Source organism: Poecile atricapillus, chromosome 2 (genome assembly GCF_030490865.1).
Source record: "Poecile atricapillus isolate bPoeAtr1 chromosome 2, bPoeAtr1.hap1, whole genome shotgun sequence".
Classification (NCBI taxonomy): Eukaryota; Metazoa; Chordata; class Aves; order Passeriformes; family Paridae; genus Poecile; species Poecile atricapillus.
In genome coordinates, this window is record NC_081250.1 from 17,165,532 (window position 1) to 17,193,415 (window position 27,884).

The 27,884-nt window shown below is 37.7% G+C and overlaps 1 protein-coding gene across 1 annotated transcript in view; it reads right to left on the bottom strand.

The window, feature by feature from the left end:
* Window positions 1-27,884, bottom strand: part of GPR158 (G protein-coupled receptor 158) — a 182,146-nt gene that overhangs the window by 65,919 nt on the left and 88,343 nt on the right. The window contains exon 5 of the mRNA XM_058832540.1: window positions 12,281-12,349. Coding sequence (XP_058688523.1) covers window positions 12,281-12,349 — 69 coding nt within the window. The remainder of the gene's footprint in view (window positions 1-12,280; window positions 12,350-27,884) is intronic.

A 27,884-nucleotide genomic window follows, 5' to 3' on the forward strand; every position in this document is an offset into this window, starting at 1 on the left:
ACTCTGTCAGGCTGGTGCTGTGACTGCTTCTCTGTGGAGCCTATTCCAGTGCCCAGACACTGGACGGTGTCTGGTGAAGAGCCTTTTTTTAATATCCAACTTAAACCTGCCCTGACACAGCTTCAGGCCATTCTCTCAGGTCCTGTCACTGGTCACCAGAGTGAAGAGATCAGTGCCTGACCCTCCTCTTCCCCTCACGAGGAAGTTGTAACTGCGGTGAGGTCTCCGCTCAGCCTCCTCTTCTCCAGGCTGAACTGACCTCAAGCTAACCTCAGCTGCTCCTCACACAGCTTCCCTTCAAGGCCTTTCCCCTTCCTTGTCCCTGACACCATCCTTGTCCCTGACACTGATAAAGTTTCCAGGTATTCCAAATAACTGCTTAGATTTACTTTTGCCTGCTTCTTGGCTCAATGTCTTTCTCACCAGCCTTACATCAGTCTCACACAGGACGTACAAAGCAAGGACCCTCTACTGTCTGCAACATGTAAGAGAAAACCAGACAAGTAACCCAGTAATCAGTCCAAATCCCTTATGTGTAAAGGTATGGCCCCTGTGAGGCAGCTCAGGGATCTGGAGCTGGCCTGCCTTCAACCCATGCCAACAGAGCTGCTCCAGTTCACACGGAATGCTTGAATGCATTCCCTGGGACAGTCTGTACCTTATGAGCTCAGGTCAGGCCCCTAAAAAAGGACAAATTCAACCTTCTGTGCCTATTCAGAAGAGGACAGAAACATTCATTTGAATAGAACTGGGACCTCTTGCTGTTGTCCCTTCACATTGGCAGCTTTTCCACTATTCCCTCTGTCACCTTAAATCCCACCGACTGATGCTTTCTACTGAGCATTTAATCTAATGCATCTAATTTTCTTCTATTATTTCCAACTGCTTTGTTTATCATCCAATGCATGTCTTCTTATACAAATTGGGTGCAGCTCCACAGAAATTAGTAGAGCAGTTCCATGTGGAACCAGTATTAGGCTTTTTTCTATTAGTATTTTTATGGCTTAATCTTTTCAAGCATATGTCAAATATTCTCAGATAATTCTCATAAAGTACCTATATTCTCTAGAAGTATAAAAACAGTTGCATGCTACCAGTCCTCTGAAGATATGAGAAATTCACCATTAACTGTGTCCTTGCTCACACCTTTAATAAAATATTTTTAAACACTTTCACTGTTATTATTAGTAACAGTCATTTGTAATGTGACTCCTTCTCATTGATCAGGACCCTGCTGCACACAGTGCAGCAATGCCAAACATTCCTGTACCAAAGGGCTCATAATTTAAATATGAGATGAGAAACCACACATCAATACAGAGGAAGCAAAAGGAAAGAATAAAAGATTTATCTTCTACAATTATGTAAGTTGTGTTTTAGGAAAGCAGAAGAAAGCTTGCAAGGAGTAGTGAGAAATAACTGTATGCAAGCAAAGAACAAGCACTGAATGTACAATCCACGGTTTTACAAATATCTTCTATACTATTTAGTCATGACAATAAGAATCCTGGCTGTATTAAGGTATAAGATGTCATTTGTGTGTTGTTTTCATTTCTATACTGTTTGGTTGCTCAATTTTGGATTAATTTTCCAGTTCCTATACTAGACTTTTTGCTGTGTTTTAATTCTCAGAGGAAAGTTCTCTATTCTATTTTCTCACTATCATTCTTTTCTCTGTACATTGTTTTTACTGATTAAACCATATGCAATAAGGCTCTGGTATCCTGGATTGTTTAAAATATTAACATCAAATAGTAATGAAAATGATGAATGACTGAAATAATTTAAGTTTGATAAATTATCATGCAATGATATGTAAGAGAACTGTATAAAATGTTATTCTTCCACTAACAACCTCTTGTGCAATGAAAGACTCATTTCATCTTTTTATTTTCTGATGGTATTTTGTCCATATGTATTACCTTGGAATTTCTTTAAATTTTTTTAGCTTGGAAATCCTGCCATCCATTTCTGAGAAAAGCTTTGATCAAACTGACAGATTTCTCTTTGCTTTTTCTTTTTTTCAGCCCCCCAAAAATGTGCAGAAGTTATTGCACAGCATCATGCCACTACAAGAAATTTACTTTGGATTCAGATTTCAGAGAGATCAGCACATGGATACTGTATATTGGTTATGAAGGACATGGTATTTCCTAACAGCTTCCTCAAAACTTGCATATATTTGCAGATCTGTGCTTAGTCTCACAAAGGCAGAAAATCTAGAAATTAAAGAGTTTGTATAAAACACTGTTTGCTGAAAAGAGTTCTTTTTGTATGTGATTCTAATAAGCAGAGTTATATCCAAGAGATATATGAGAAAGTTTGTATCACTTAGGAAAAAGCTGCTTTTAGTAAAGACTAATTGCTTTCTCCAATGAACATCTTTTGTTGCATCTGCAGTACTGTTGCTACTTTTAAGAACAGAAATCTCATCTCTCCCTACTTGATATGATGTAGATTTAGACCCAGGTACTGGTCATTTGAATGTCTCATTTTCAGAAATCCATCTGGCTAGTTACGTGGCAAATTTTTGACCTGCTGGCCCCTAACTATTCATTTTTTTAACCCTAGCAAATTAAAATTCTTATATTTTTGTCAGACAACTCTACTATTATCAATACTAGCAGAAATACAAAATAACTTGTATACTGGTATTTGTTGATGTGTTTTGATAATTTCATATTGTAACTTACATGTTATATTGTAACCTTGTCTCTACTCTCATGAGTGTTTATATTACTTTTTCCAGTTCCTCTCTACAAGCAAAAAGCTAATTTCCTATTTACATCAGATGATATGTGGTCTTGGGTTAAAAGCACTGATTAAAATTCCACTGATTCTTATCTCAGAGTTTAGAAAGGAGATGTTTAGAAGTGCTACACAGTAATAAAAACTTTGCACTATCAGTATTATAATTCTGTAACATTCTTCCAGTGCAAAGATTTCACTAGTTGTCATATACTTTAATCTGCAAACTGCTTAACTTCTAGGAGTTGGTATTAAAAACCATAAAGATACCACTGCCTGCATCCTCTCAATTCTCAGCTTGTAGAATGACTATGGGCAGCCTCATCTCTGACAGATGAAATCTCCTTTCCTAAGGATCTCTTCCAAAAACATCAACCCTCCTCTTTCTCCATTATAATGTATTGAATTTCTTATCTCTCCTAATCATTAACCATTAATGCTGCAACACTTAAAATCTGAGTAGATGGTTAGGAAATACCTAATGCATTCATACATAAATGAAGAGAGACTGAGAAGAAAAACCAAAGGAGAAAAACCCCTATAATTCAGCTGCTGTATTATTCACAGAGAACAATCTTTGAGATGAAGAATTTGTCTTTTCCTTTTCTTCTGTGTTGATGCAGAGTAGTCTGTCAAGTGACATGGAAGATGAGAGGTAAGATATCATGTTTTATACCTTACCTGTACGTATTATACTGGTCAATGTCTTATCTCAACCTCACATTCCACAGCATGGTGAGTTATGATCACCAGTTTCCCCTGATAGCACTGGTTTACAACTGCACCCATTTTCATATCAGAAACAGCGTGGTAGTATCAACTTATCTAACTCAAGTCTTCCTTAAGAATGAACTGCTTCTGCTTTCATTTTGCTTCAGATTCTTGTTGATGCACAACCACAAAGCAGGCAACAGCTGAATCTAGCAAGTTCAGCAAGATTAAAGACAACGTACAGGGCTCTCATTTGACTACAGGTGTTGTTCCCTGGGTCTTAGGTATAAAAGCATGGCTAAACAAGGAGAAAAGGCATTTGATGGGAAAAAAAGAACATGCCCCCAGCTTTCACTGGAAGACATTTGGCTAAGTGAAAAAGAATGACTGAAATTTATCTCCCACCAACATGCAGTCTATCAGGTGCTAAAACAATGAGAGAAAGTAAATCACTTTGCCCTGCTGAGATGTATGTGGTGACTAAAATTTTTCATGTTTTCCTTTCTGGCACAGTTCAAACCTGGCTCATCTATACTATCAAAACATCTTGCCTCTTTAGTTTTACAATTTAATAAAAATGTCTGTCTTTCAATATCTTTCTATCTCATATTCAAAAGTTCTATCACATATTTTGAACTAATACATGAGAGTGCCTTTTTTTCATGTGTCAATATTTCATAAATTTAAGTCACTAGAGTAAAATTCAAACATACTCCAAGCATCTTGCTATTGACTGAGTTCCCTTGCCAAGTGATCAATATGGTCATCAAAACGTTTGGCTGAGAAAATGATTCCAATCCTTTCTAGCTTATATGCACTGAGACCCAACAAGAATTATATAAAAGATATATAAAATACTAAACACAAAAGAGTCACATAAGACTGTCTTCCTGTATTCTAACCCTAATTCAACAGAAACAGTGGGCCAAATGAAGGCTTTCACTGATTACATTTTTTCAGTCAGGTGCTCTTCAGTAATTCTTTGGCATGGAAGTGGCCCTGCTGTGGTCTCCTGCTTGAGCTTGGCTCACCTTGCCAAGCACCAAATGGTTCAGCTTTACTGCAGAGCAATGAGGATGGATTATTAGAGCATGGTGACAGGCTTTAGTTAGGAACACACTATGAGTATGTCCCAGCACTACTTTCCTTCATTTAAATGCACCCACATTTTACCCCCTGATCATTTTTGTGTTTCAAAGCTTTTTATGATCAGAAAAGAGTTCCCCACACTTTTACTTTTCAAATGTAGCACATTTTAAACTTGTGCTCGTGTTACTGCTCAAACTCTATAAAAAAATTAAATTTATTTTTAAATTAATTAATTACATTATTAATTTATATATTAATTATGTGTAATGATATAATAGATAATAATTATATAGGTGTACCTATTAATTAATTTAATTAATAATTAATTAATGTTTTATTTATTTGTTTGAGAAAAAATTTTAAGCCCCTGGAGAAAAATTGTACACTTTTTTTCATGACTGTAGTCTGGTTTTACATCACTTCTTTGAAAAGAATATATTAATGTAGAGTTTTATCTACAAATTCTTATATGTCTAAGTTTATTCATGCAAGTTACTTCAGTGGAATTATGAGTAAAGAGGAAAGACCGCAAGACCTTGCTCTGCTCCCCTCACTACAAGATTAATTTCTCTGAATGAAGGGCTGGCAAGACTGTACTACATAAGTGCCTGCAAGCTGGCAGTGCAAGATATTACTTTAAAATAAAAAGGTCAACGAAAACCCAACGTGGCAGTTGGCTCAGGTCATTGGCTGCTGTCCTTTTCTCTCCTACTCTCAAGCCCTTCACACATACACTTGGCTATTCAGTGAGCCCAGACTCTGACAAATGTGCCCTTTGAACTTACCTCTCAAAAAAAGCTTTAGAGTAGCAAAAATAGCAATGCCCTCCTACAATACCTACTGCACCTTCAAATCCATGGAAGAGGAAGATGGAGTTTTGTCATGATATCACAAGTAATGCCACAAGGATGAGCATGGAAGCCCAAAATCAGTGCCTGTACCTTCACCGACCTATCTTTAGCCCCACCATGTATAAGTCCCATGATATGTTCCAGCAACATCCAATTTTTTACCACTATCTAAAAAAATTACAACCATGTGACTTTATTGCATGCTTGCACACTGCCTGACTGGGTAGTCTCCATCCCTGCAGGTTTTTAAGCCCTACTGGATAAAGCCCTTAGTAATCTTGTTTTGTGTAAGATCTTACAGCTGACTGTCCCTTGTGCAGGAAGTTGGAGTAGAGAACTCCCGAGGTCCCTTCCAGCTTAAGGTAACCTGGGAACACAGCACACAGACACACACAAACAGAGAACATACACAAATACTCCTCACCAAAATCCCCCTGTATAATCTCTTAGAATTTATGACGCCATAGCTCTACTCTGTTTCCAATACCCTAAACTTCTGTCATACACACAGAGAAAATATGTAATTAAGATCAGGAGACATACAGCCCTGCCTAATCACAGTTCTTAATGTGGATAATCACATAAACAACAGCCTCTAGTTATCTCCCTGACAATAGTTGCCAGAATTTTTAGGATAGCTATGTAGACTAGTGGCAATAGAACCATGAAGAACTATCACATGTATCTTATTTTCAGAAAATATTCAGTGCTTGCTTCCTATCAGTAAAAACAGTCATAAACATTTTTCTTAGCATGGTTCAGGGCAAGGACACAAGTGTTTCCAGTACCTATGAGGTTTCTGTATTTTGTAGCTTGCAATGCAGAGGCTACACCAGCTGACTTCTGGTTTTTGCATTTAAAGTAAGCTGGCTCTCAAAAAAAAAGGTATTGGTTTACTGGTTGCATGCTAACTTCAAAAATATGATCATCTGACAAGGACATCGACCAAGAGAGATTAACTACTGCATCATCTTCTGCCTGGTTCCCTCACCTCTATGCACAAGCATACAATGTACATATAAAATCCTTGCAACATGGTGTTTAAAATCTGCCTTTTGCATTCTCTGGATAACTAATCCACTGTGATCCAAATAAAATGGAAAGATCCTTTCCTAGAGTACTAAAGAAATCTGTAGTGATTATTTTAGAGCAGATATTTGCACTGTGTCCTCGGACTTCAGTGACGTGAACACCAAAGACAGGCGTGTTCTTTACCCGAACAAGAATAAAGTGACATGTTCATTCTAAAAGCTTTAAACACTATTTTGTGAGTAAAGGCAATGCAGTTATATCCTGCAAAAGAATCAGCCTGAAACATCTGGGGTATCAGAGCAGACTTGCACTGCTAAATGTGTTGGAAAAAGCAAATTTTTCTGTTGGCCTCAGTGCACATCTATGTGTCTGGAATAAGCGGTGACTGTGCTTTTGTAACACATCCCTTATTTGAGGGACAAATGCATGAGTATTTTGCAATGTTCTATTTTCACATTCATTAATATCAAAACCAGAGTTTTCCAGTGACCTTGCTCTGCTCAGGATTGTTATCACTACTACAGTCTCAGGCTCTCAAACTTCATAGCTCATTTCTTCTGTGCTAACACACATACAGATCATTTGAGGGGGAAAAAACCCCATATCCATATCAAAGCTCCACGACTCCCTACTTTCTATTAGTTCTCATAACCCAAAAGGGTAGGTGATTGTAGCTTGAGTATGCAAGAGGGACTAAGACAACCCCAGAAACAGATCTTAACACCTAACACAGGCAACAAGATGTCTGAGCACAAAGTTTATTCCAGGATTCACTACTGGACTACTTCCTCAGCATTAGGAAGTCAATGCCTCCCACCTCACAGCTCTATTTCTCTAAACTGGTAACAATATTGCTTTGTTACAATTTGCAGTTTGAAAAAACAAGGGAAAGCTGTAATGAATTTGGATACTTTTAGCCAAAGGAAGAGAAGATTGAAAGAAAAAAATCAGAAGATTTTAAAAAGGTCCTCTGCAGCCTCCCAAGCTAGTCCATCCCATGATCTAGCTGACCTCACTGTTACAACATTCAGCCTCACTGTCTAACAACTTTCACTTGCTGGAACTTAAATCTAGTACTTCTTAGCTGCTTTTTCAAGAGCATGGAGAAGAAATTATTCCCTTGGTCTTTGCATCATCATACTCACTTAGCTTTAATCACTGACAGTAGAAATTATATCATAACATTATATCATGCAATCCATCACCTGTATTTTGGAGTTTCAGGTAATGCTGACTAGCAGCATGGGAACTATTTAATATATCAGGTAATCCTAGCTGCCTAGGGCAGAATTCATCACCATTTGAGGCCAGTACCTCAGACTTCTTTTATAGTCCATGAAGTCCATGCACCTCATCTTCAAATTGCAGGTCTAAACCAAGTCATAAAAGGCCCAGTTCCTCTTCAGGATTTAGTGAGCATAGGGTGACTGTCTCAGCTATAGATCTATACATAAAAAACACAGATTCACAGAATTTCATTTGGAAGGGAGCTTCTAGCTCATCTAGCTAGAGGTCATCTAGCTCAGCCCCCTACCCAAAAGTAGGTCACATTGCTCAAGATCTGGGCCAAATCAAGTCCTGACACCTCCAAAGATGGGTATTTCATAAACTCTGGACAAAGAGTTTTGGTAATTGACAATCCTCACACTTATAAAGAAGTTTCTTTATATCCTATCAGAATCTCCTATTTTTCAACTTGTGTCCATTACCGATGTCTAAAATCACCTGAGGTCTGACCTCTGACGCAATTAACATTGTGCTACTGCTCGCTTTATTTGAAGGCCTTTGTAGCAAGCAAAGAGTCTTTAAACTTGTGGTAGCATGTTCCAAGCATTAGCAAGACAGACTAAAGAAAGGTCTAAAGGTTTCAAAATAGTTAGTATTTCTGGACAAGGAAAGTAATGAGATTCCTCCCCTCAGATGCCAAGTACAGGAATTAAGGGACTCATCCATAAGATGGCTGGGTTTTGGCTTTCTGTTGAAAATCTAAGGATGAAGAAATATAAACAAAAATCAATTAGAAAGCCTAGTGTTCATTTGGAGGAGATCCACTGATAATTGGAAAGACCAAGTAAAGGCAAATTAGAGATGTTATTATGAGACTGCAGAAAATATAAGAAATGACAACTTCAGAAATGTGAGCTGCCCAGAAACTTCTGAGTGAAATCTATGCATTTGTAATAGACAAAGCTCATCTGCCTGCTTATGATTCAGGAAAGATCAGTGTTGTTATGAGAATAGCAGAACTTGAATAATTAATTTAGGTGGAGACCATCATTTGCACTTCCCATTTGGTTAGAAGGGCATTGTAACAGCTGTTTTTCTCACTAAAAGCAGCTGACTGGTGATATTATTTTTCAATTAATGATGTTACACTATGAATAGATTACTGCATGTAGGCATGAAAACAACAACAATTAGTGAAAGAAATTCAGCAATGTAACAAAGTAGGTTTTGGTTTCCATTTAATTGGAGGGTAGGGAGAGTCAGAGATGCAATAAACCCCTTCTAGACACAGTGAAATTTGTATGCTGAAGGCTCTCAAACAACCCGAGACAGACTGAGTAAACAGATCTAGAAAATGAAAGAATTAGGGAAGTGTAGAGGAGTAGAGAACAAAGATGCCAAAGACTTAAAACAGTGTTGAGAAAATCTGAGGGGATTTTGTTTTTAAATAAGAATGTAATTTTGCACTGAATCCTCAAATGAATAGAGATTTCAGTTATTTAGAATTGAAATGCCATCCCTTAATATCTTTACATTGTTACATGCACTAAGCCAAGCTGTGTAATTCCACACTTGGTTGAGTGTGAAAGTAAAGCTTTTTAGTTTTACATTCCAAATCACAATAGAAGAAGAAGAGATGATACCAAAGGAAAACAGCCTCATATTAAAAGAGAACACCCTCCTGCAGTGGTGCTTATAAACTCCATTCCATACATTAACTGGCATTTCATACTACCTGTGGAAAACACAGCCTAATTTGGGCATATAAGATGTGAGTGCTATATTAACTAGTCTTAGACCTCTAAGGTACTCCTCTTGTATAAAATGAGGACCAAATCAAATTGCTGAAACAATGACAAAGCCTCTGGGCACATATTACTACATCTTTAACCACATCTCTAGGTCCCAAAATATTCCGAATTCTTCACAGAAGCAAATAAAAACACCAAATAACATGAAGGGGAAAATAAATATGACCCAGGAAAAACAAAATCTGCTTTGCAGGTACATGACTTATGACCAACATGTATATTGATAATATGCTCTACACCCTGCTATGAATGAATATGTGTGTGAATGTAAGCTGGTGCAAACAAGATTCTGTTTAAAGCTTGGGTTGTCTTTCCCATGTCATTCTGCTCTGCTTTGTGCTCCCTTCCCAGACAATAAGCAGGTGAGCACATTTAGATTCTGTCCATGTACAGCAGAACATCGAGAGTTCACATTCCAAGGACTCACCCCTCATAATTCACACCTTGCAGCTCTTCTTTCTTAAAATGATTATGCTTTATAGCTTTCACACATTTACTGTTTCATTGTCTTGCCCTGAAGCAGAAATTGGTGAAAACTTGCTTGCAGTGAGTTGAGGGGCAGGGATATTGGAAAGCTGATATTTCTGATCTTCTTTGATTTTACAAAACCGTATTTTTCTGGTTGGAGGAATCAGGATTTATTTCTCCATCTGAAAATACAAAGTACCTCCCACTATCATATTTGCTACATCCCTCCCCTAAAATCCTCAAAATAGAAATGATAAAATTGCTCTCTTTTTTTTCCCAAAGTCTGTAGGAGTAACAGTCTGATTAGTAATTCCCTGTATAAGAAAGAAGAGTGCCCCAGCAAAGAGCGTGGGAACATAAAACTGCTAGAAGAGAGAAGCCAAGTCGTACACTTTGCCTATTCATTTCTAATAGAATGTGTTCTCAGCAGAGTTTTATTTATTAGGAGCTTGAGATGTGCAGAGAAACATAAACTCTGGTCAAGTCTCTACATCCCATCTGGGATATGGGCTATATGGGATATAACCAGGAATTTCCAGCACATTTTTTTTTCCTCATAATACATCAAACTGTCATTTTGCACTCACGGTAGATTTAACATCCTTAATGTCAGTGGGAAAAAAAAAAGGGGGGGGGAGCTTAAATGTCAGTGAAGAGCTGAAGGCATGCTTGGGTTATTGAACTGCTTCTCCCAGAACCACTTCCTTTCTTCTCCTTCTGCATTTGTAGATTGTGGGTGGTCACCAGCTCTTGCATCCAACAGCACGGTGCTTCTAGTCAACTGCTGGGAAAAGTCTTTCTCCACAGCAGGATCTCAATGTCCCAGGTGCTGAGCACACCTGAAGACAGACAGCCACCAAAGAGTGCTCATCCTTCATGAAACAACAAATGGAGGACCAAGACAAGCCCTGGGAAATGAACTGAAGAACAGGTGAGCAGACTGCAGACACAGTTCTGATGAGCTGTGATGAGGCTTCTCAGAGTTTGGAGCTGAGGCTGTACAGACATTGACTGATTCTAACTGAGCATCTGCCTGGGGAAGCCATTACCTGGCCCCAAGGTTCTCTGAGAAAGCAAAGAGGAGACAGCCATGGAAAGGAAACCTCTTGCATAATGCTTTACACTATGAATTCCTGTAAATGCTCCACAGCACCAGCTGAGGAAGCAGTGCATGGGCTTTCTGTTCTGTTCACTGAAAAGATACACAAAAGAACATCTGAAAACCCATGGGAGATGTATTTATTGCAAATTGTAAAAAACTTCTGTCCAACATAAAAAAACCAAAAACTTTCATTTCCCTGACTTCTGCAAAGTGAAAGATGAAAAAATAAGTAAAACTATCCTAAATGTACACACTTTTTCTTTAGAACTCGAAAGGCCTGCACTATTCGAAAAAGAATGTATAAAAATTCCACTACAATTTGTGTTTTTTTATAGTATTCTTCACACATTCTGCTGCAGTTTATTTCCTACTTGTTCTGCAGCTACTGAAGAGTTTTGTTATCCAGCTCATCTTTCAGTAACTATGTGATGGTCTGTAAAAGCACAGGAAATTCTGATTACTGAGGGAAAGAAAACATAAATATATTTTCAAATAGTCCACAACTCCATCTTTGATTGTCTCCTCAGCCCACAACTCCATCTTTTATTGTCTCCCAACCTGCATGCTTTCTATCAACTTCTTCAATATACACTTTGATGTCTTGCTTTATCTAGTCATTGTTTTGGGTTTATGTGGCAATTAACAAACTCAGTTTTTCTGTGACTTTTGAAAGGAGAATGGATACATATGAGTTTTGTGATATATTTCTCATGTGACTGTAAAATTACTTTTTTTTTTTCCCCACTTACAGGGTAAGGGTAATGCCTTATCCTGTAATCTAATTTTCCCAAAGACATGGTATTGAAGAGGCCATATACCTTCAGAAGCATCAAAATACACGCCAGTAATGCACTGAAAAAATTTATATTCTTCATACTACATTACAAAATATTTGGTAAAATCAGTGTCTTTCTTTTACATATCTTGCTTTTCTCCCCCATACCATAGATTAGAGAGGTATTGTCTTTCAAAGCAAAATCTCATTTTAACCCAGAACACCCAAAAACTTTCAATTAAACCACTGGCAATTTTTACCAAATTGAAAATAGATAATTATTACAAAACAGTAAAACATTTGAGTGTTTTTATGAATATTTAGAGAACACATCACATTTTGTAGTCAGATTAAACTAATAATTAAGAAATAGTTTTTGCATTTACATTTTCGCCAGAGTCATTCATACAGTGTTTTAAAATGTTGGCAAGGGCATAACATTTTTTAAAGTTATACTTTGACTTACTGGGAAGTACAGAAGAAGTGATCCAAAAAGAATGGTTTCCAACAGCACCAGCCCTGAAGCCCTGATACTCTAGAAGACAAAAAACAACACAAAGTATTAGAAAATTCTGTGTGCCATCTTCATAAAGGTACCCTCACTTTTGTCAGTGTATAAACAATGTTTATTAAGCTCTCTGTCATGCTTGCATGCTGCACACTCTTTAAATCACAGGCCCATTACAATGGTTGTGTTTAACAAAAATTAAATCTAAAAAATCTTTTTCCTATGTTAAATTCTAATCAACAGACATTACCTGGGTATGATTTGAAATTGCTAAATTTGCTCTCAAGTGTCAAGACTTAGGGATCATGGGAATTACAGACATGAATTTAATTGTAGAATTTGTTCTGCATTATTTAAATTTCAAGAAATCCCTAGAATATTTTTGCTCATTTAACATTAATGACTTGGCTTCCATAATAAGTATGAATAATCTACAATTTTACTGAATATAGAGTATGCTCTTAAACTGCAAGTGTACTTACTTTTCTTTTTTATAATTTTTCACAAAGATGTTGATTCATTAATTTGTCAGGATTCTAAAATACTACGCCATTTCCTCACCACATGTGGGTTAAGAAAACCAACGTGGTTTTCTTAAATCTTAAAATAAAAAATAAAAAAAAGAAAAATTCTTTTTCCTAATACAAAGTGTGTTCCAATAAGTTTGATGATTTATGTACAGTGCAACTGTGCCTTATCTTAAAGACAAAACATCAACACTTGTGAGAAACTGAAATGTTAAAGGTTAATGACTCAAAGAATTCACTACTTCAAAAGCAGGGGTGCTTTGCTGATATGTGCAAGGTACAGCCCAGGTGCAGAGCCTGTGAGCACCAGAGGATGACAATGACAAATCAATCTTTGTTTAGCAAGAAGCTGGGTTTGAGCCAGATAAGGGAAGAAGCCAATAGTAAGCAGATCTTGAGAGGTGGGATAATGCTTTCTATCATGCCAGTGCCCTCCCATCCACAGGTGGCTCCACCATCATACAAGGCTCTGGCAGAGGTCAATGAGCTCATGTCTCTCATGTCTGAGCAATACTCAAACCACTGAAGAGTATTTTTTTTCTTATTATGTACAATGAATCCCTATATACCAGAATGACCAACACAGCAACTGAAATGAGCTTCATATAGAGAAGATGGAAATTATCTAAAACTTCTGAAGTCCATTTAAGTCCCATGTGGACGTTCTTTTCTGAACAAGTTTTTCACATCCTGATCAGTCTTTTCTTATCGAGCTTGTTTCTGGGCAGCATGATCATAAGATAACCTGCTGGGCCAAAGAACTTCAGCATTTCCAGCTCTTCTTCATAACAATAAACTATCCCATGATTTTCTTCTCTCCTGTGTTCTGGTAGGGACTGTTCTCTGCATATCCTATCTGTGCATTTCTGCCTCCTGCCCTAAAAGAAGTGTGGCTTACAGAGCAATGCTGGAACTCAAAATGGGCTTGAATTCAGTTTTTGACTGTATTTGGTACCAGGAGAACGGTTTTAATCTGTAATGTTTACAGGTATCACTGCTCTTCTAAACAGGATTCCTTGCAAATGGAATAGACATTCCAGCAGGGATGAGTGCTATCCACAATGATGAAGAAAAGCTCAAAACTTCAAATACAAAATAGTACAATTATTTTTACATAAGTATAGAGAAAAGAAAAACAGGCTGGAAATTGAAGTGTAAGCATTTTCCTAAACTACATTTTTGAAACTGTTAGTTTTCTCTACTGCAAAGAAAAAGAGGTATTTTAACACTTGATTTTAAAGTATTTTTTTTTCTTCAATAATGACCACTATAGCTCTCGAAGTCCAGGAAGAAAAAATTATCCAGCACTGAAACATTAATAGCAGGGATTAGCTAAAGAGAAGAAAACCAAACTAAAGCAGAATGCTTCAAAATTAATTTACTAAAAATATTTTATTAGATATACAGGTACTTCCAGAAGTCTGTGAATAATAGGTTTTCCAGCAAAAGCTTAATCTTCCACTGTACAGACTTTGCAAATATGAGTCCCTAAGGCATGGCTGGGGGCAGGAACAAATGCTCACTTTATGGCATCTGCAAGACACACAGCAGTGAATATACCCACACACCTCAGGAAAAAAAGCCCTTGCTCCTTGATGAAAATAAACAGAAGAAAGGAAATCTATGATGCCCAAAGTCTCCACCAGCCAATGTCCACCTATACAGGCTGCACAAATAAAATTCTCCAATGGAGTTCACATAAATTAGGGTGTTTTAGGACACAACCCTGAAATTTCACGCAGTGGGAATTTCTTCCACTTGGGTGTAATATTTGTGGGTTTTAATTTTTCTTTTCCTTTTTTTCTTTTTTAATAGCTGTTTGGGGTGTTTTGCATCTGTCTTGCTTGTTTGGATTTATTTTGGTTTTACTTACTTATTTTTCTGGCTGTTCTTATTGTGTTCAGTTTGTTTATTGCCACTTTGTCTGTATGTCCATTTCCCATTCAGGGTTTAATTTCTGCTGTTACTTATTGGTGTCAGTAGAACTGTCCTTTCTGGATTTCCTTGTCTCACTCACTGGTTACACATTGCTGACACCTAAGTAATGCTGCAATTTATTTTGTTTCTAGCTTCATACTAACTTTCATGCTTAGCTACCTATACCATTCACCTTTCTAGGTCTGCAAAAACCACTGTTTGTGAAAGACTGATTTATGCCTTGGGATTTGCTCAGTCTTCCATCCACTCATTCTATCCAGGCATCATTAGTAGCATTTGAGATAAACAGTCATTCCTTATCCTTGAATTTCAGAAAGTAACACCATTTCTGTGAAAAATCCTGTTAAGAAAGTCATATGTGCCTCTTGGCCACTGCTAAAGGGTCATAAATAAATATTAAATAATTATTTGCACAAGGGAAATTTTAAAAAGTCTAGCTGCCCAAGTTGCATCAAGTGTAACAAAACAAGCACAGAAGATATTGCATTTCAACTGTCTGTGGTCCTAAGCAATCCAGGAAATACAACAGCATTAATTAGCACTGAATTCATGAATATCACCACATAAATCAGTGATATAAGTGTTAAAGTATTTTCATAGTGGAGAAAAAAATTATAAACGCCAAAATAAAATTAAAGTCATCCTGTGTCAGTTGCATTGTGTAATACTGAATTAACTGAACTGTAGACTTTTGGTGTCAGTCCAGGAAGACTGCAGGTTCCTCCAGGGCCACATGTCACTGTGTATTAAATGAGCATGGTACCATAGAAAGCTAGTGAGGGGGAAAGGTTGGCATATTTTCATATTTTTCACTTTCGTTAAACACTTCTGCCACTTCTGAAGTATAAAGAATGACCAAGGAGGGCTGTGATTTACAGAAAATTTTGTTTTACAAATGTGGTTTCACCAGAATGTGAAATGCCTTTCAGATATATAAAGCATATCAGAAAAAAAATTACTAAAATGTTATTTTATATATAAAATTGCTATTATATGTAATTATTTTTATATTTTTTATATAATTTGTATTTATAATAGAAAAAATCGTATTAGGGGAAAAAAATTCAGATACACTTCTTTGATCTTAACTTTGAATGCATTCGTATTTATTAAACTGAAACTGTATCTACACTCCACATGTAACTGGAAAGTACATATGGATATGTGACTGAATGGTAGAGAAGCAAGGAAATACAGAGAATGGGCACAGGTTTGCTCTGCTGTGCTAAGCTGATATATTTGAAGTTGTCAGGGTGACGCTGGTGGTTGGGTTCTTTTTCCCAAGGACTGAGATTGACGAGAGAGAGGCAGTTTTCTTGTGTTCAGGCTCTGTTATTTATCCTTTCCTTACCTATATTACATATATACCGAGTACAAGGGGCTAAGATAGAAAGGTACAAAATGGAGAACAAAGACTCTCTCCAAGGTCTTTTATGTGTCTATATGTCCAATAATCAAATGTCAAGTAAATTATTTCTTTTAGTGACCCAATGACTTGACACCTGTGTGCTACACCACTGAATTCTTTATCCAAACATTCATTACTACCCAAAAACCCTTAGAAGAAGAAGATGAAGAAGGAAGAAGGAGAAAGGGACAATTCCCTAAATCCTCCATGTTGTCTCTTATTCACTAACATAGCTTAAACCCTAAACTCAAACCTTCTCACCCCGTAACTTAAGAAAACTCTATCTAACTTGAACACTCATACTTCTAGTTTCTTAACTTTAAAAGCTTGTTGGTTTTAGGTTTAAGCTAAAGCTTAGTTTTAGGCTAAGCTCAGTGCTCTCTTGGGTGTCAGAGCCAGGCACCACAGATATATAGGCCTATTTTCTGTGCCTCTGACCCCAACAGAAGTGACTAGAAGAATTACCACGCAAATTGTCTCAAAAGAAGTGAAACAAAAAGAGTAGCTAAAGGTTGATGTGAAGGCAGTGTGCTCGCTCTCAGTGCTCCCAGGAGGACCCTTGTGGTGCAGGTCTGGCAGGTCCACCCCACTCTGCACATGAGGACATGGGACATGTGATGAGACTTTACAGGACTGTATTCCCAAATCTGTCTCTTACTTCTCTGAAAACTCTTCCTGTTCAAATTCTTTTTATTCCTGGTACAGTTGGTTCTTTATTTTAAATTATTTTAAATTATTTATTTAAATATTATTTCTTTATATTTTTATATATTTGTATATTTATATATATTATATATTTAGTATATATTAAAATAGTTATTATTTATTATTATTTATTTATTTTAAAATATTTTTTTATTAAATGACAGAAGTGAGAAGAGATTTTTGTCAAGTTGAAAACACATGGTCTGAAGTGGAGGTGGTTGAAATGTTTTATTACCAGTTGCTTTTCTTACTAAAATACACCTTCCCAACAAATAATTTTTTTTCCAGTACAGCTATATTTTGGTCTTGATTTCCACGTGCTGCTTTTCTAAAGCCCAATGAACCCTTTTCCTCTTACCCCATATACCTTTTCCCAACCACAAAGACACTGCTGTCTTCCTTAGTGAAAGAGCCGTGGGGAAAAACTGAAGTGCTAATTTTCAGGAATTTTATCTCAATTAAAGTTGACTTTTAAGAAATAGAAAGCAGAGATTCCTCTTTCTGTCCCTGAGGCTGAGCAACAACAAGATGTTTGGCTCTTCTGTTATGGGACAGAAGTTGCCCAGACACCCATAACAAGAGTTGCAGAAAAGAGTGGAACTACATTTCATAGTGATGGTTATCCTAATGTTATTAACACCTGGAAGAGCAATAGTGGGGACTAAAGAATGGGCACAAAAGCAACTGGAAGGAGTCCTCTGAATCCTCAGCTAGTACACTATAACTCTAGTGTCATAAGATATTTATTTTCTTGATAATAAATTCATGGACTTATTAGGACTGCTACCCATGAAAATGCAAATGTTGAATTCCGTAGCAAAGCTTTGCTTTAATTTTATTATTGTTGGTTGAGGTACAAAATTCAAGCAACTCATTCCCATCTAACTGCAGGAAAAACTATTCAATTCAAGAGGGAAAGAATTTTACCTCCTTAGAAAACTTCTCTGTAAAATAATGAAGAGGAAACCGTGTGTCCTGCTCAACCTTTCATCACACTAACAAATACTTTTAACCTATTTGAATCATAGCCTCCTATTAGAATACAGATTGCAAGTACAGAAATATTCACAGCAAACCCCAAGTTTCCAAAGATAGGCCTACAATTACGGGCTGCCACTTAAAATGTACTGACAAACTGTCAGAATTTTCTGCCACTTGCAGGTTTTGTGCAGTATTCCTAAACCAAATAAATATAATACTCATGTTCTTTCATTCCCCTTTCAAGCCTTTGAAGAATACTTACATGGATTTCAATTTTTTTTTCTATTACTAGTTATAGCTGAGCTCAAACAGAATATAATTATCAAATTTACTTTTAACTTGAAGAAAAAAAGTCAGGAAAAACAAAGGCTATCAATCATAAAGCAATTTTATTTCAAAAGTACACAAGATGTCAGGCATCCAAGAAATCCACAAATATTTCATTTTTCAATTAATGTGGCCCTCGATCCCTTCTTTCACACAAGTAATGAAATCTGTTGTGATAAATCATGATGAAGGTAAGGTGTTCTGCATTTAGAAACATGGGCATTGTTTCATCTAAATTGCACTACACCACCTACAAGACAGATATTCAAGAAAACAGTATTTGCTGGTGAAGAACCCTCACAATAGAAATGGTTAATGTCCCAGGGACATCTTTTCTTATAAGGGCAGAAATTCCTTCCTTGGGGACAAATTGCTTAGACCAAGATACCTGCTTCTCATGAAATAGTGGTGAATATATACATGAAAGGAAATCAGTAATGAGGTAAACACCTAGGTTCAATTTCAGTCTATGCACAGCTTTATGGTTAATATAAAAGATTAATATGTACAATGACAATCATCAAAAATGTGGATCACTTGAGGTATCTGTTTCACTAGGTTATGCATTCAATTAACACAGAAATTAAATGAAGATCCAAAGACATTATTTTCAAGAATAAAACGAATTCTAATATTGATAGTTGCCTGATCACCAAGAGATTAAATTGAATACGCAAAAAGTCTGATGAAATAGGAAACCAAATTTCCGGAGCAGGAGGTGAGGCTCAGTATGTTCCTCTATTTAGTTTACAAATAGCTTCAGAATGTCTGAACTAAATTTCAGCTGTCTTATTCAACATGACCTCACCTATTACAGAAGATAAACCACAGCTCACTGAAATTGTCTGTATAAATTGTAGTTCAATCACACAGAAATAAATAGTTTATGGTAAAAAGATAAAAAACCAACCTGACTGCAAATTCAGGATTCATAACTTCTCAGAGAAAACAAACCAAAAATGATGTGAGAAGTGTTAGAATAAATCTGATTGAGGTAAAAAAATCTCATTATTTTCATGGCTTAGAAGGCAAATTAACTAAGATGAAAATCATTATATTAATTTCAGATCAATAAAAACCTCATAATTCTGAAGGTTTTAAATCCAACGTCAGTTTATCTTATTCACTTTTACTTTACAAGAGCCAAGTGCTAAACCAGTCCAAATGAATATCTGCATCTGAGAAATCCTAATCTCAAAAATGGTGAAATGTTTACTCAGTTCTGTTAAAATTGTTAGTGTTTTGTCTATTTGGCATGTTCCTGGTTCTCCCCCATTTACTGCTTTGGTTGGTTCCATTTGTCTGTTATGTAAACCCCTCCCAGTTTTCCTGAATGTTCCCTGTCAATCACCTTTACCCTGCCCCATCTCCCCATCCATCATCATAAACCCCACCTCTCCTTCCAGCTCCTTCCATGTACATCATCCCTTCCTCGATGTGTTATTGGTTGTTATGTTATGTTTCCGCCTTCTTTGTATCCCCATCGGTCCCTGACATTGTAACCTCCTCCCCTTACCCCTCCCTCCATGAGCTCCTATTGGACCCTGGACTGTGCCCGCCCCTGAGATAAAACCCAGTGCACAGAGGTGCTCTGGGCTCTCTTTGGTCCTGATTTCTCCCAGCCCAGGCCCTTGTGCTCATCCCCTCTCCTGAATAAACCTGTTCCTGGGAAGTACAGCCGAGTGAGTCTCCTCCTTCCTTTTGCCACCACCCACAACGCCTGATTTGGGAGAGCCCGGCAGGATTTGGTGCTCTGAAGGTTCTGCAGTGGGATCACCTTTCCCCTGCAGTTCCCCACTCCTGGTGACTGCCCGTGCCAGAGTGGCACCGTAGAGCTAGCCCGGAGCTCCACTGCAGCCAAGAGCAGCGTCAGTGAAATTTTTGAGCTCTTCAGAATTTATTAAGCTAAGTAATCTCTCATTAAGTTTAGATCATGGACTGTATATTTCACTGGAAATAAAAGCACATTTGTCTTTGAAGGAAATACTCCTATGCAAGGAAGGCCCAGCCCCAGGGAAGCCTCAGATTCGTGCAGACCCTGCACAAGGAAAAAGTGAAAATGTCTGTGCTGTCTGCACAAAGTTAGGAGTTTAAGACAAGGGACAGCATATGGATAAGGGCAGATGAGAAGAACAATGGAACAACAAGGCAATATCACATTTCCAAACTAGCAATTAGTAGTCCCAGCCTATCATTATCCCACTCTAAGTCACACACTTTGTTAACACTTGAATCTGAAGACATGATATAGAGAGCAGGGGATGATCTAAAAAAGCCTCCACCAAGCATGAGGAAAGCATGAAGGGAACAAGGGGTGTTTTTTGGAAGAGGAAACAAGATGAGGCTGGTGTTGACACTTGTATGTACATCAAAGAAATGGCATTAGGAGACAGAAAAAAGCTCATGTGGGAATTGAAAAATCCAGAGCTATACAGCTCAGGTATGATGTCAAGAGGGAGATGCAATGAGGACAACAGGAAGTGTCAGAGCAGTAAATCATGTGCAGCATTATTTCAAACAGACAGGAGCAGGCTGTGACTGCATCTGCCACAGCCAGCTGAAAGGATACTGCAACACTCAAGATACAAGACACCAAGCTGAGACAATAAACTTAGGGCTGCAGACTAGCAGAACACATATCTTAAAAGGGAGCTCAGAAGGAGTTGAGCAAGGCTTAGACATAGCCAGAGGCACAGCGAGCTCCAGAGCCCAAAATGAGGTTTGGTAACAAGCAGGTTGCTACAGTAACTATGAAAGCAGCAGCTGAGATGTCCTAGAGGGAAGCAGGAGGAGATCAAGGAAATCTTTTCTGCTGTATTGAAGTTGATGAGAAGATGTCAGAGAAAAATGTTATGGTTTCATTCCAGACAGGGGGAAGCATGGCTGGGACAAGGAAGACAAAAATCAATGTGACTGTGTTCATAGCACAAAGTCCTAATGCAAAGCAGACAGCATGAGCCTGCTCCTAAAAACCTTCAACTTTTACCCAAAGAGATGAAGAAATTAATGAAGAAAAGGAATATGTTTTAGTCTCAGTGATCTGTGTTCAGATTGTAACACATGATATAGCCAAAACCAACCAAACAACCAAAATATTAAAAACAGCATGAAGTTTCTCTGAACATTCTACTGTTAGCTAAAAGTTTTGCAGTTACAAACATGCAGTAAAAAATGCAAGACTTCCTAGAATAAGGTTTCCAATACAGTTTTATTTCTACTATTTGAAAGCTCTCATGCTACTTTTTTTTTTTTTCTGGTGTTTACTTTCCCTGTTTCTTAATTTATGTTACTTATTTCTTCTCTCTAGGTAAAACTAAAAAAACCTGTTTTCTCATCTTTGTAAGAGCTTCTCATCTTTTTCAACATCAAAATGTGGTCTTGCTATTAGACCCTTAAAACAAAAAGGTCTGTTTCAGACAGAAGTCTTCTCTTGGAGAGGGAGGCGTGCCAAAGACCTCCTGCAAGCCACCAGGGTCTTTGCTATTGCTATGGATTGTACAAGGAAGGTTCACAGCAGGATACAACTCCAAGACAAATAGCAGAATAAATAAATAATGTCGCCATTATTCTGCTGACATGATAGGAAGTCTCTTCCTAGCAAATCTGTAAATGCCCATTCAGGAACTGAAATGAAACTTCAGGTAAATGCAACTGTTCTGCAGTTACTGCATCAAAGAATTGGTGGGGACGGCTAATCATCATGTGACAGACTGTTCAGTCTACTCAGATAACCTGTAAAGGCTATAAATACAAGACTCAGCAGGAATTCCAGAAAAACAGACAAGCAAAAATCTTAGCAGTTTGTTCAGTTTAATTTGTGACTCTGAAACAACTTTGGAATTTTTTTTTTCTATGCTGTAATAGTTGTAATTGTTGGAAAATATTTTCTGGAAATCAAGAATTCAATTACTTAATATTTTGTAATTTACTTTTAAAATAAAATCATAGTGTAATAGAATTAAGTGAACATAGGCCTTCAAGGCAACTACAGCTTTTTCTTTGGTGACAGCTATAACCAGCACCTTTACACTGAAAGTGCACTACCAGCTCCATTTGTTTGAATTCTGGGGCTCTGTATTGCAGAGTTTGTGGAGTACTGATGGAACAGAAGGTAAAAATTATTCACATTATGCAGCAAGACATTAAGATTAAGAAAGCAAAGGCCAGGAATCATTTTCAGTGTCAAAGTGGAGCAAATATGTCACAATCCATGGCTGATTGACATAATTTTGAAGGCAGTGCATTCCCTGAAAAACCAAGAATGTTTTCCAGATGATTCCCTTAATTTGTTGTGCAATTCAACTTTGTAGAGACGAGCATTGGCTTAATATAAAATTACACAGAGAAGATTGCAGCTTCTGAATCCTTAGAGCTACTGCTGAGTATTGATGAAAAGTTATTTTTATGACCTACCTTGTCCATTAGGAGTAGACTGTATCTAGAGCACATTTTTTGCTTCCTACCACCCTGCTCTTCCCATTAGCTCTTTTTATGAGACTGAACTGAAATCAATGAACATATTTCATTTCTAGACCTTTATTTTCTTCACACTTTGGTATTCATTAGGCCTAGAGTGGCTGTAGTTTATTCTTCTATTCACAAGTACTTGATGCCCCTAAACTGTGTATCAGAATGCAAATACAGACTACTCATGTGAAACCTTTGGCCTTATGAAGTGGATACACATAACACCCTGCAAACACTGCAGCCATGCCTACCAATGCCTGCTGCCTTTGGGAACTCCAGCAGCCAGTCCATCCTCCCTGAGACTCAACTGCTGCTGCAGGCTAACAGCCCCTCCGCTTCTTATACTGCCCATACGGCACTCTTAAATTATTTATCTGGGAGTTAAGAAAGTACAGCATCCCTAAAGGCACATGTGAACTACACAGAAAAATGGGAAGGCGCATGCAAATAAATGAGAATTCCACTAAAAACAACAGTTTTGAAAACAACATCGGCAATATCTTTAAACTTGCACACCTGAAGACTACAACACACTTCCTGAGAAATCACAAGAAACTAGGTTCTCACCCTAGGATAGGGTGAAGGAAGGGTGTCTAATGCACTGCACAGAATGTGTATATGCTGAGTGAACTATCAGGTATGCCCACCAGCACAGCACGTAAAGGCAGCTGCTCCATCTGCGCAAGATCTCTTCCCTCTATCAAGTTTCCACTTCAGCTGAAATGTCAGAAATTGTTGTCTAGGGAGAAAAAAGCAGAATGTGCACCAAAGACGAAAGCCATCCAGGCATAAGCACATCAAGATGCCACTGTGGAGTCAAAAAAAGGAAAAAAGGACTGGCTGATTTACATTAGAAAAAGAGGTATGTTTGCAAAGCCAGCATGCTTTAATATTTAAAGATGTATCACACATCAATAGCCTGTGATTACCTCATTCTGAATTACTGTATCCTATCACAGCAGCAGTAAGGGAGAAAAGACATTCTTGATTCTTCAATATTAGAAAGGGAAACTACAGCACAAATTTGCATGTTGCCTTTCCATCTATGTGCAATTCTGTGCAGTGCTTAAAATTGCATTGCTTAGGGACTGTCTTCACAGTTTTGAAATCATATTTAGCAGAACACTTAAATATATTTACACTAAATAAAAAAATGGGATATTGGTGGCAGAGTGTATCTAGCCACCCTGAACTCCAAACTGAAAATCTGTATTTGAGAGAATAAAAACCATATAAAAACACTCTGTAGCTATTATTTGCCACATTTCCTTCAAGAGAGTGAAAATTATTTATTCCTGTTGATGATTAGCTATATGTTAACTGTATTTACCTTGATCAGTGTTCAAGATGCATATTTTCCTCCTCTCATTAAAAGTATTTGTATTTCTGTATTTCCAACAGTTCCTGAATGTTCATTAAAGTGGGGGTTGGAGAAGGTAGGGGTGGAGAAGACCAGTACAATAAAACATAATTTAGTTTAAAATTTCCAATATTTGCAATTGGAAAGGGTCTTGAACAGGGCAAAGCCCTTCATTCCAATGTGCTCTATCACAGTCCTTCATCCTTGTTAATGCCATATGACAATACCAAATTACTCTGCTGAACTCCAAGCATTTTTTCCATTATTTTTCAGAGCTGCAAACAACCTCTTCCAAGTGTGCTCACTTGGTACCAATTTTATCTTGACGTGCTGGATTTACATCCAGAGATGCTGGCCACAGAAAGATGGAAAGAACAGATCCCCATGCTCGCTCTCTGTTCCTCTACTGTCAGAACCTGGCAGCACAGCAAGATGGTGAGATGAGGGCAAAGCAGTTTGGCTTTAGTGCAACTACTCTGAAGCCTTTAGCATTGATCTGAATGAGAACTCCCAGCAAACAAGACCCTTCTGAAAAGGTCTAGCATGAGTCAAGGCTGGCACACTCTCATCTCTCCTTCATTGCAAAGGAGCAATTAGTCTCTTCCATTCCATGGCTGAGATCAACTTCTCTGTTCCCTTTGCCAGTAGAGGTTCTTGGCATTTCTTAAAGACACTTACAATTCCTCACAGCAGTTGTATTCTACCCAAGAGCTCCCTGTTTGAGGTGGTAGGCTGCTATGCAAAGGTCAGTTATTTTCAGCTCTTCCAATTCACTTGAAAACACAGACTGATAACTGATGAGCCTTTTAGGTTCTTTGCAGGTAATGTCCTTCCACAGTCCAGTACTTTTACAAACATGATTACAACGCAGCTGGCTTTCTCTTTAAGGCTCTGATAGTCTTCTAGCCCTACATTAAGTCTGAAATTTTTTTAAAAAATCTGATTTTTATTCATAAAGTTATTTAAAATGTTCAGTTTCTTTCCAGTAGCTTTGCCACCCTTACACTGCATGTAATCAGTGCTGCAGCTGGTCACTCCCTGTTTGAGCTCTCCCCTGGTCAGCACAGCACTGCTCATACAGATGAATTCTCCTATTTTGTTGATGCCTTTTTCTCACAAAATCATTGTTCAGCTTCTCATTTTTGAGAATATTTGTTTTAATATCCATGATTTCTGCCCTTTTCTAACCTGCTACTTTTGTTAGCTTAGCCTCATTCTTTTTGGACGTGTTTTTTGTCATGATGTTTGCATTATTAAATCAATAATAATGCCACAGCACATAAAGATGTTTGCTAGTATCACCTTGAGCTGTTTTGTTCCTTACTTGTTCAATTTAGAGAATGCTTTATACATTCTCTAACGTATACAGCCATGAAAATCTGACTTGGTAAGGCTGAAAGTTGATCTCAAAATCTTCTCATACTCAAACTCTGTCAAAACCTTTGAAAACCAAGGAAATAAGAGGAGCCTTACAGCCTTTACAGACTCCTCTGTCATTGCTAAGACACATAACATGACCATCAACAGCACTGAGCCTGTTCCTTGTTCTGCATCCAGTGTCCCTTTACTTCTCTGACACTGCAGAAGCCTCACCATCTTCCCAGGTCAGATTCAGGAAAATCACTCTGTCAGAGCAGTCAAAATAAAATTCCAACATTTTCACTATTGAGGAAAGATCTCTTTTTCCCAGGCTTCACTACACAATTCCCTCAGTGGAATTAAACTGGTGCTGTCAGGTGCTGTCAGCTTTTCTGATGGGATTTCACAAATTTTCATCTTCCTGGAGTTTTTGAGCCTCTTGTGCCTTGGTCAATACCAAGCTCATGGCTTCCAGCTTTCACTACTGATTGGCACAAGGGCTGTCCACTGCAAAGACTTCTTTGAAGTGATCCACACTTCTGATTTCCCTTCTGTATCAGCTATGAATTATTTTTCCTCTTTCCTCTTTGTTTGGCATATTTCCCCATCTACTCTCCTGCTGAAACGCTTTGTCTTTTCCCATTAAAGCAGTAGCATATCCTCTTTATCTGTTATATTTTTCATCTTCTTCTGTCTTTCCCTACAAAGCTTTTCACTAGTGGTTTAGCTTCTGCTACTCCTTCTGTGCCTCCTTCCAAATTATTTTTGTTCTTATCGTTTTGGAGTTCTTCCTTCTGTTGGCAAAGGGCCACCTTTTTCTGTCTGTGACTTTCTCCAGTTATGACTCTTGCAGTTTAATAACATTACTGCTGAGCTGATCTCAGGGCTGCTGAGTCACTTTCAGTCACTTTGTTTGACAAAGCCTCAAATGAATTCCACAGCATTGATTGGAGCTTTGTCACAGTGTCTTTTTGCCATTCCATTTTGTTCTTTTGGCCAATTCCAACCACTGCTTGAAGTCACTACTTTGAAGATTGGTTGGTGGTACCAGTAGTTTGGATCAACTGTGTTTTGGATGAAAAAGCTGCATTTTGTTTTGTCAAATGTGCAAGTCTACATTAATAACTACAAGGTTTTCAAGAACAGACATGAAATCTAGCTTAATGACTCTTTGCCAAGAGAACAAAAGATATTCTGATTTAGGCTCTTGTGTCCTACCTCACTTCACAGCCTGTGCTGCATTATTAAAGAAGCTGGGAGTGATCCTTCCTGATCTATCCTCCAAGTTTCCAACAATAAAATTATGGCCTTGCAGCACCAGATTTTTTCACCAAAATCACTGTGTTTAAACACCCTAGAAATATGTAAGTGTATATATATATCCTCCGTGATTCCTTCCTATTTAAATTGCTTTATACTTTGGGATCTGTGATATTCTTCTTTGCCAATGAGTGACATAAAAAAATGAAAAGTTGTGTCATGCAACTACTCCATTTCTAAAAAAACATCTGAGAGATCCTGTGAACATTTGGGAGACCCGTTGATCTTTAATCCCTCTAATGATACCCTAAGAAGAATCATGAAGATATCTATGTTTGCACATCAACATCTCATTGCTGTACATGATTTTATACTGTATTTCCTGCCCTGTCTATTCTTCTGCCACCCCTTGGTTACCTAGAAATAGTGCAGCTCACCTAGTCCCTTGAGACAGTAATTTTTAAGAGCTTTTGGTGGCAGACCTTGGAAGAAGTACCCTCATGCTCATAACCCCCCCTTCACAGAGCTACAAATACATTTGGAGGGCATCACATTCTGACAAAAGCCCACTTCCCACACTTGCCCATGGACCCAGTAGTTCTATTATTACCATTACTCTGAATTTTCAAGTGTGTAAGTTGGACCTACTGATTTTTAGTTCTTGTCACTATTATAGGGAGTCTTTATAAATACAGATGTCACATTTCCTATCTTCCCTTGCTCCTCTACAGCTATTAATGTAAACTTATTACACAGTAAATAGTTCAGCAGTTTTCTAGACAGAAGTCTGAAGAGGATTCTTCAGAGGAACCTTAAGAAGTTATAGAAGAAGAGACTTAAAACTTCAGAGACTTGTAGAAGTCCCTCTAAAGAGAAGCCTGACTTTTAAAAGATATTCATCTGGCTTGCTATAGGCTTTGTCTATTTATTACCATTCATTTTGTCAAACTCTGAGTGGGAACTCACAAGCCGGTATTTACCAGTTTCTCTGTAGAGTCTTATTATTATGGCCTAGGTCAGTAATAAAGATCATGTCAAAATGAAACTTGCATCATCACATTTTGTCAGCAACACTTTGGCAGTAATTGCCCAAAAGGTTGCTGTTCTCATGGCCATGCTCTGTGGCAGTGCAGTGCTCTTTAACCCTCAGTTGGTCTTTTAGCAGCTGCCTTGGATCTCACATATATTCCACACTGTTGACAAAACTAGGCCAATAGCAATTTTCCATTG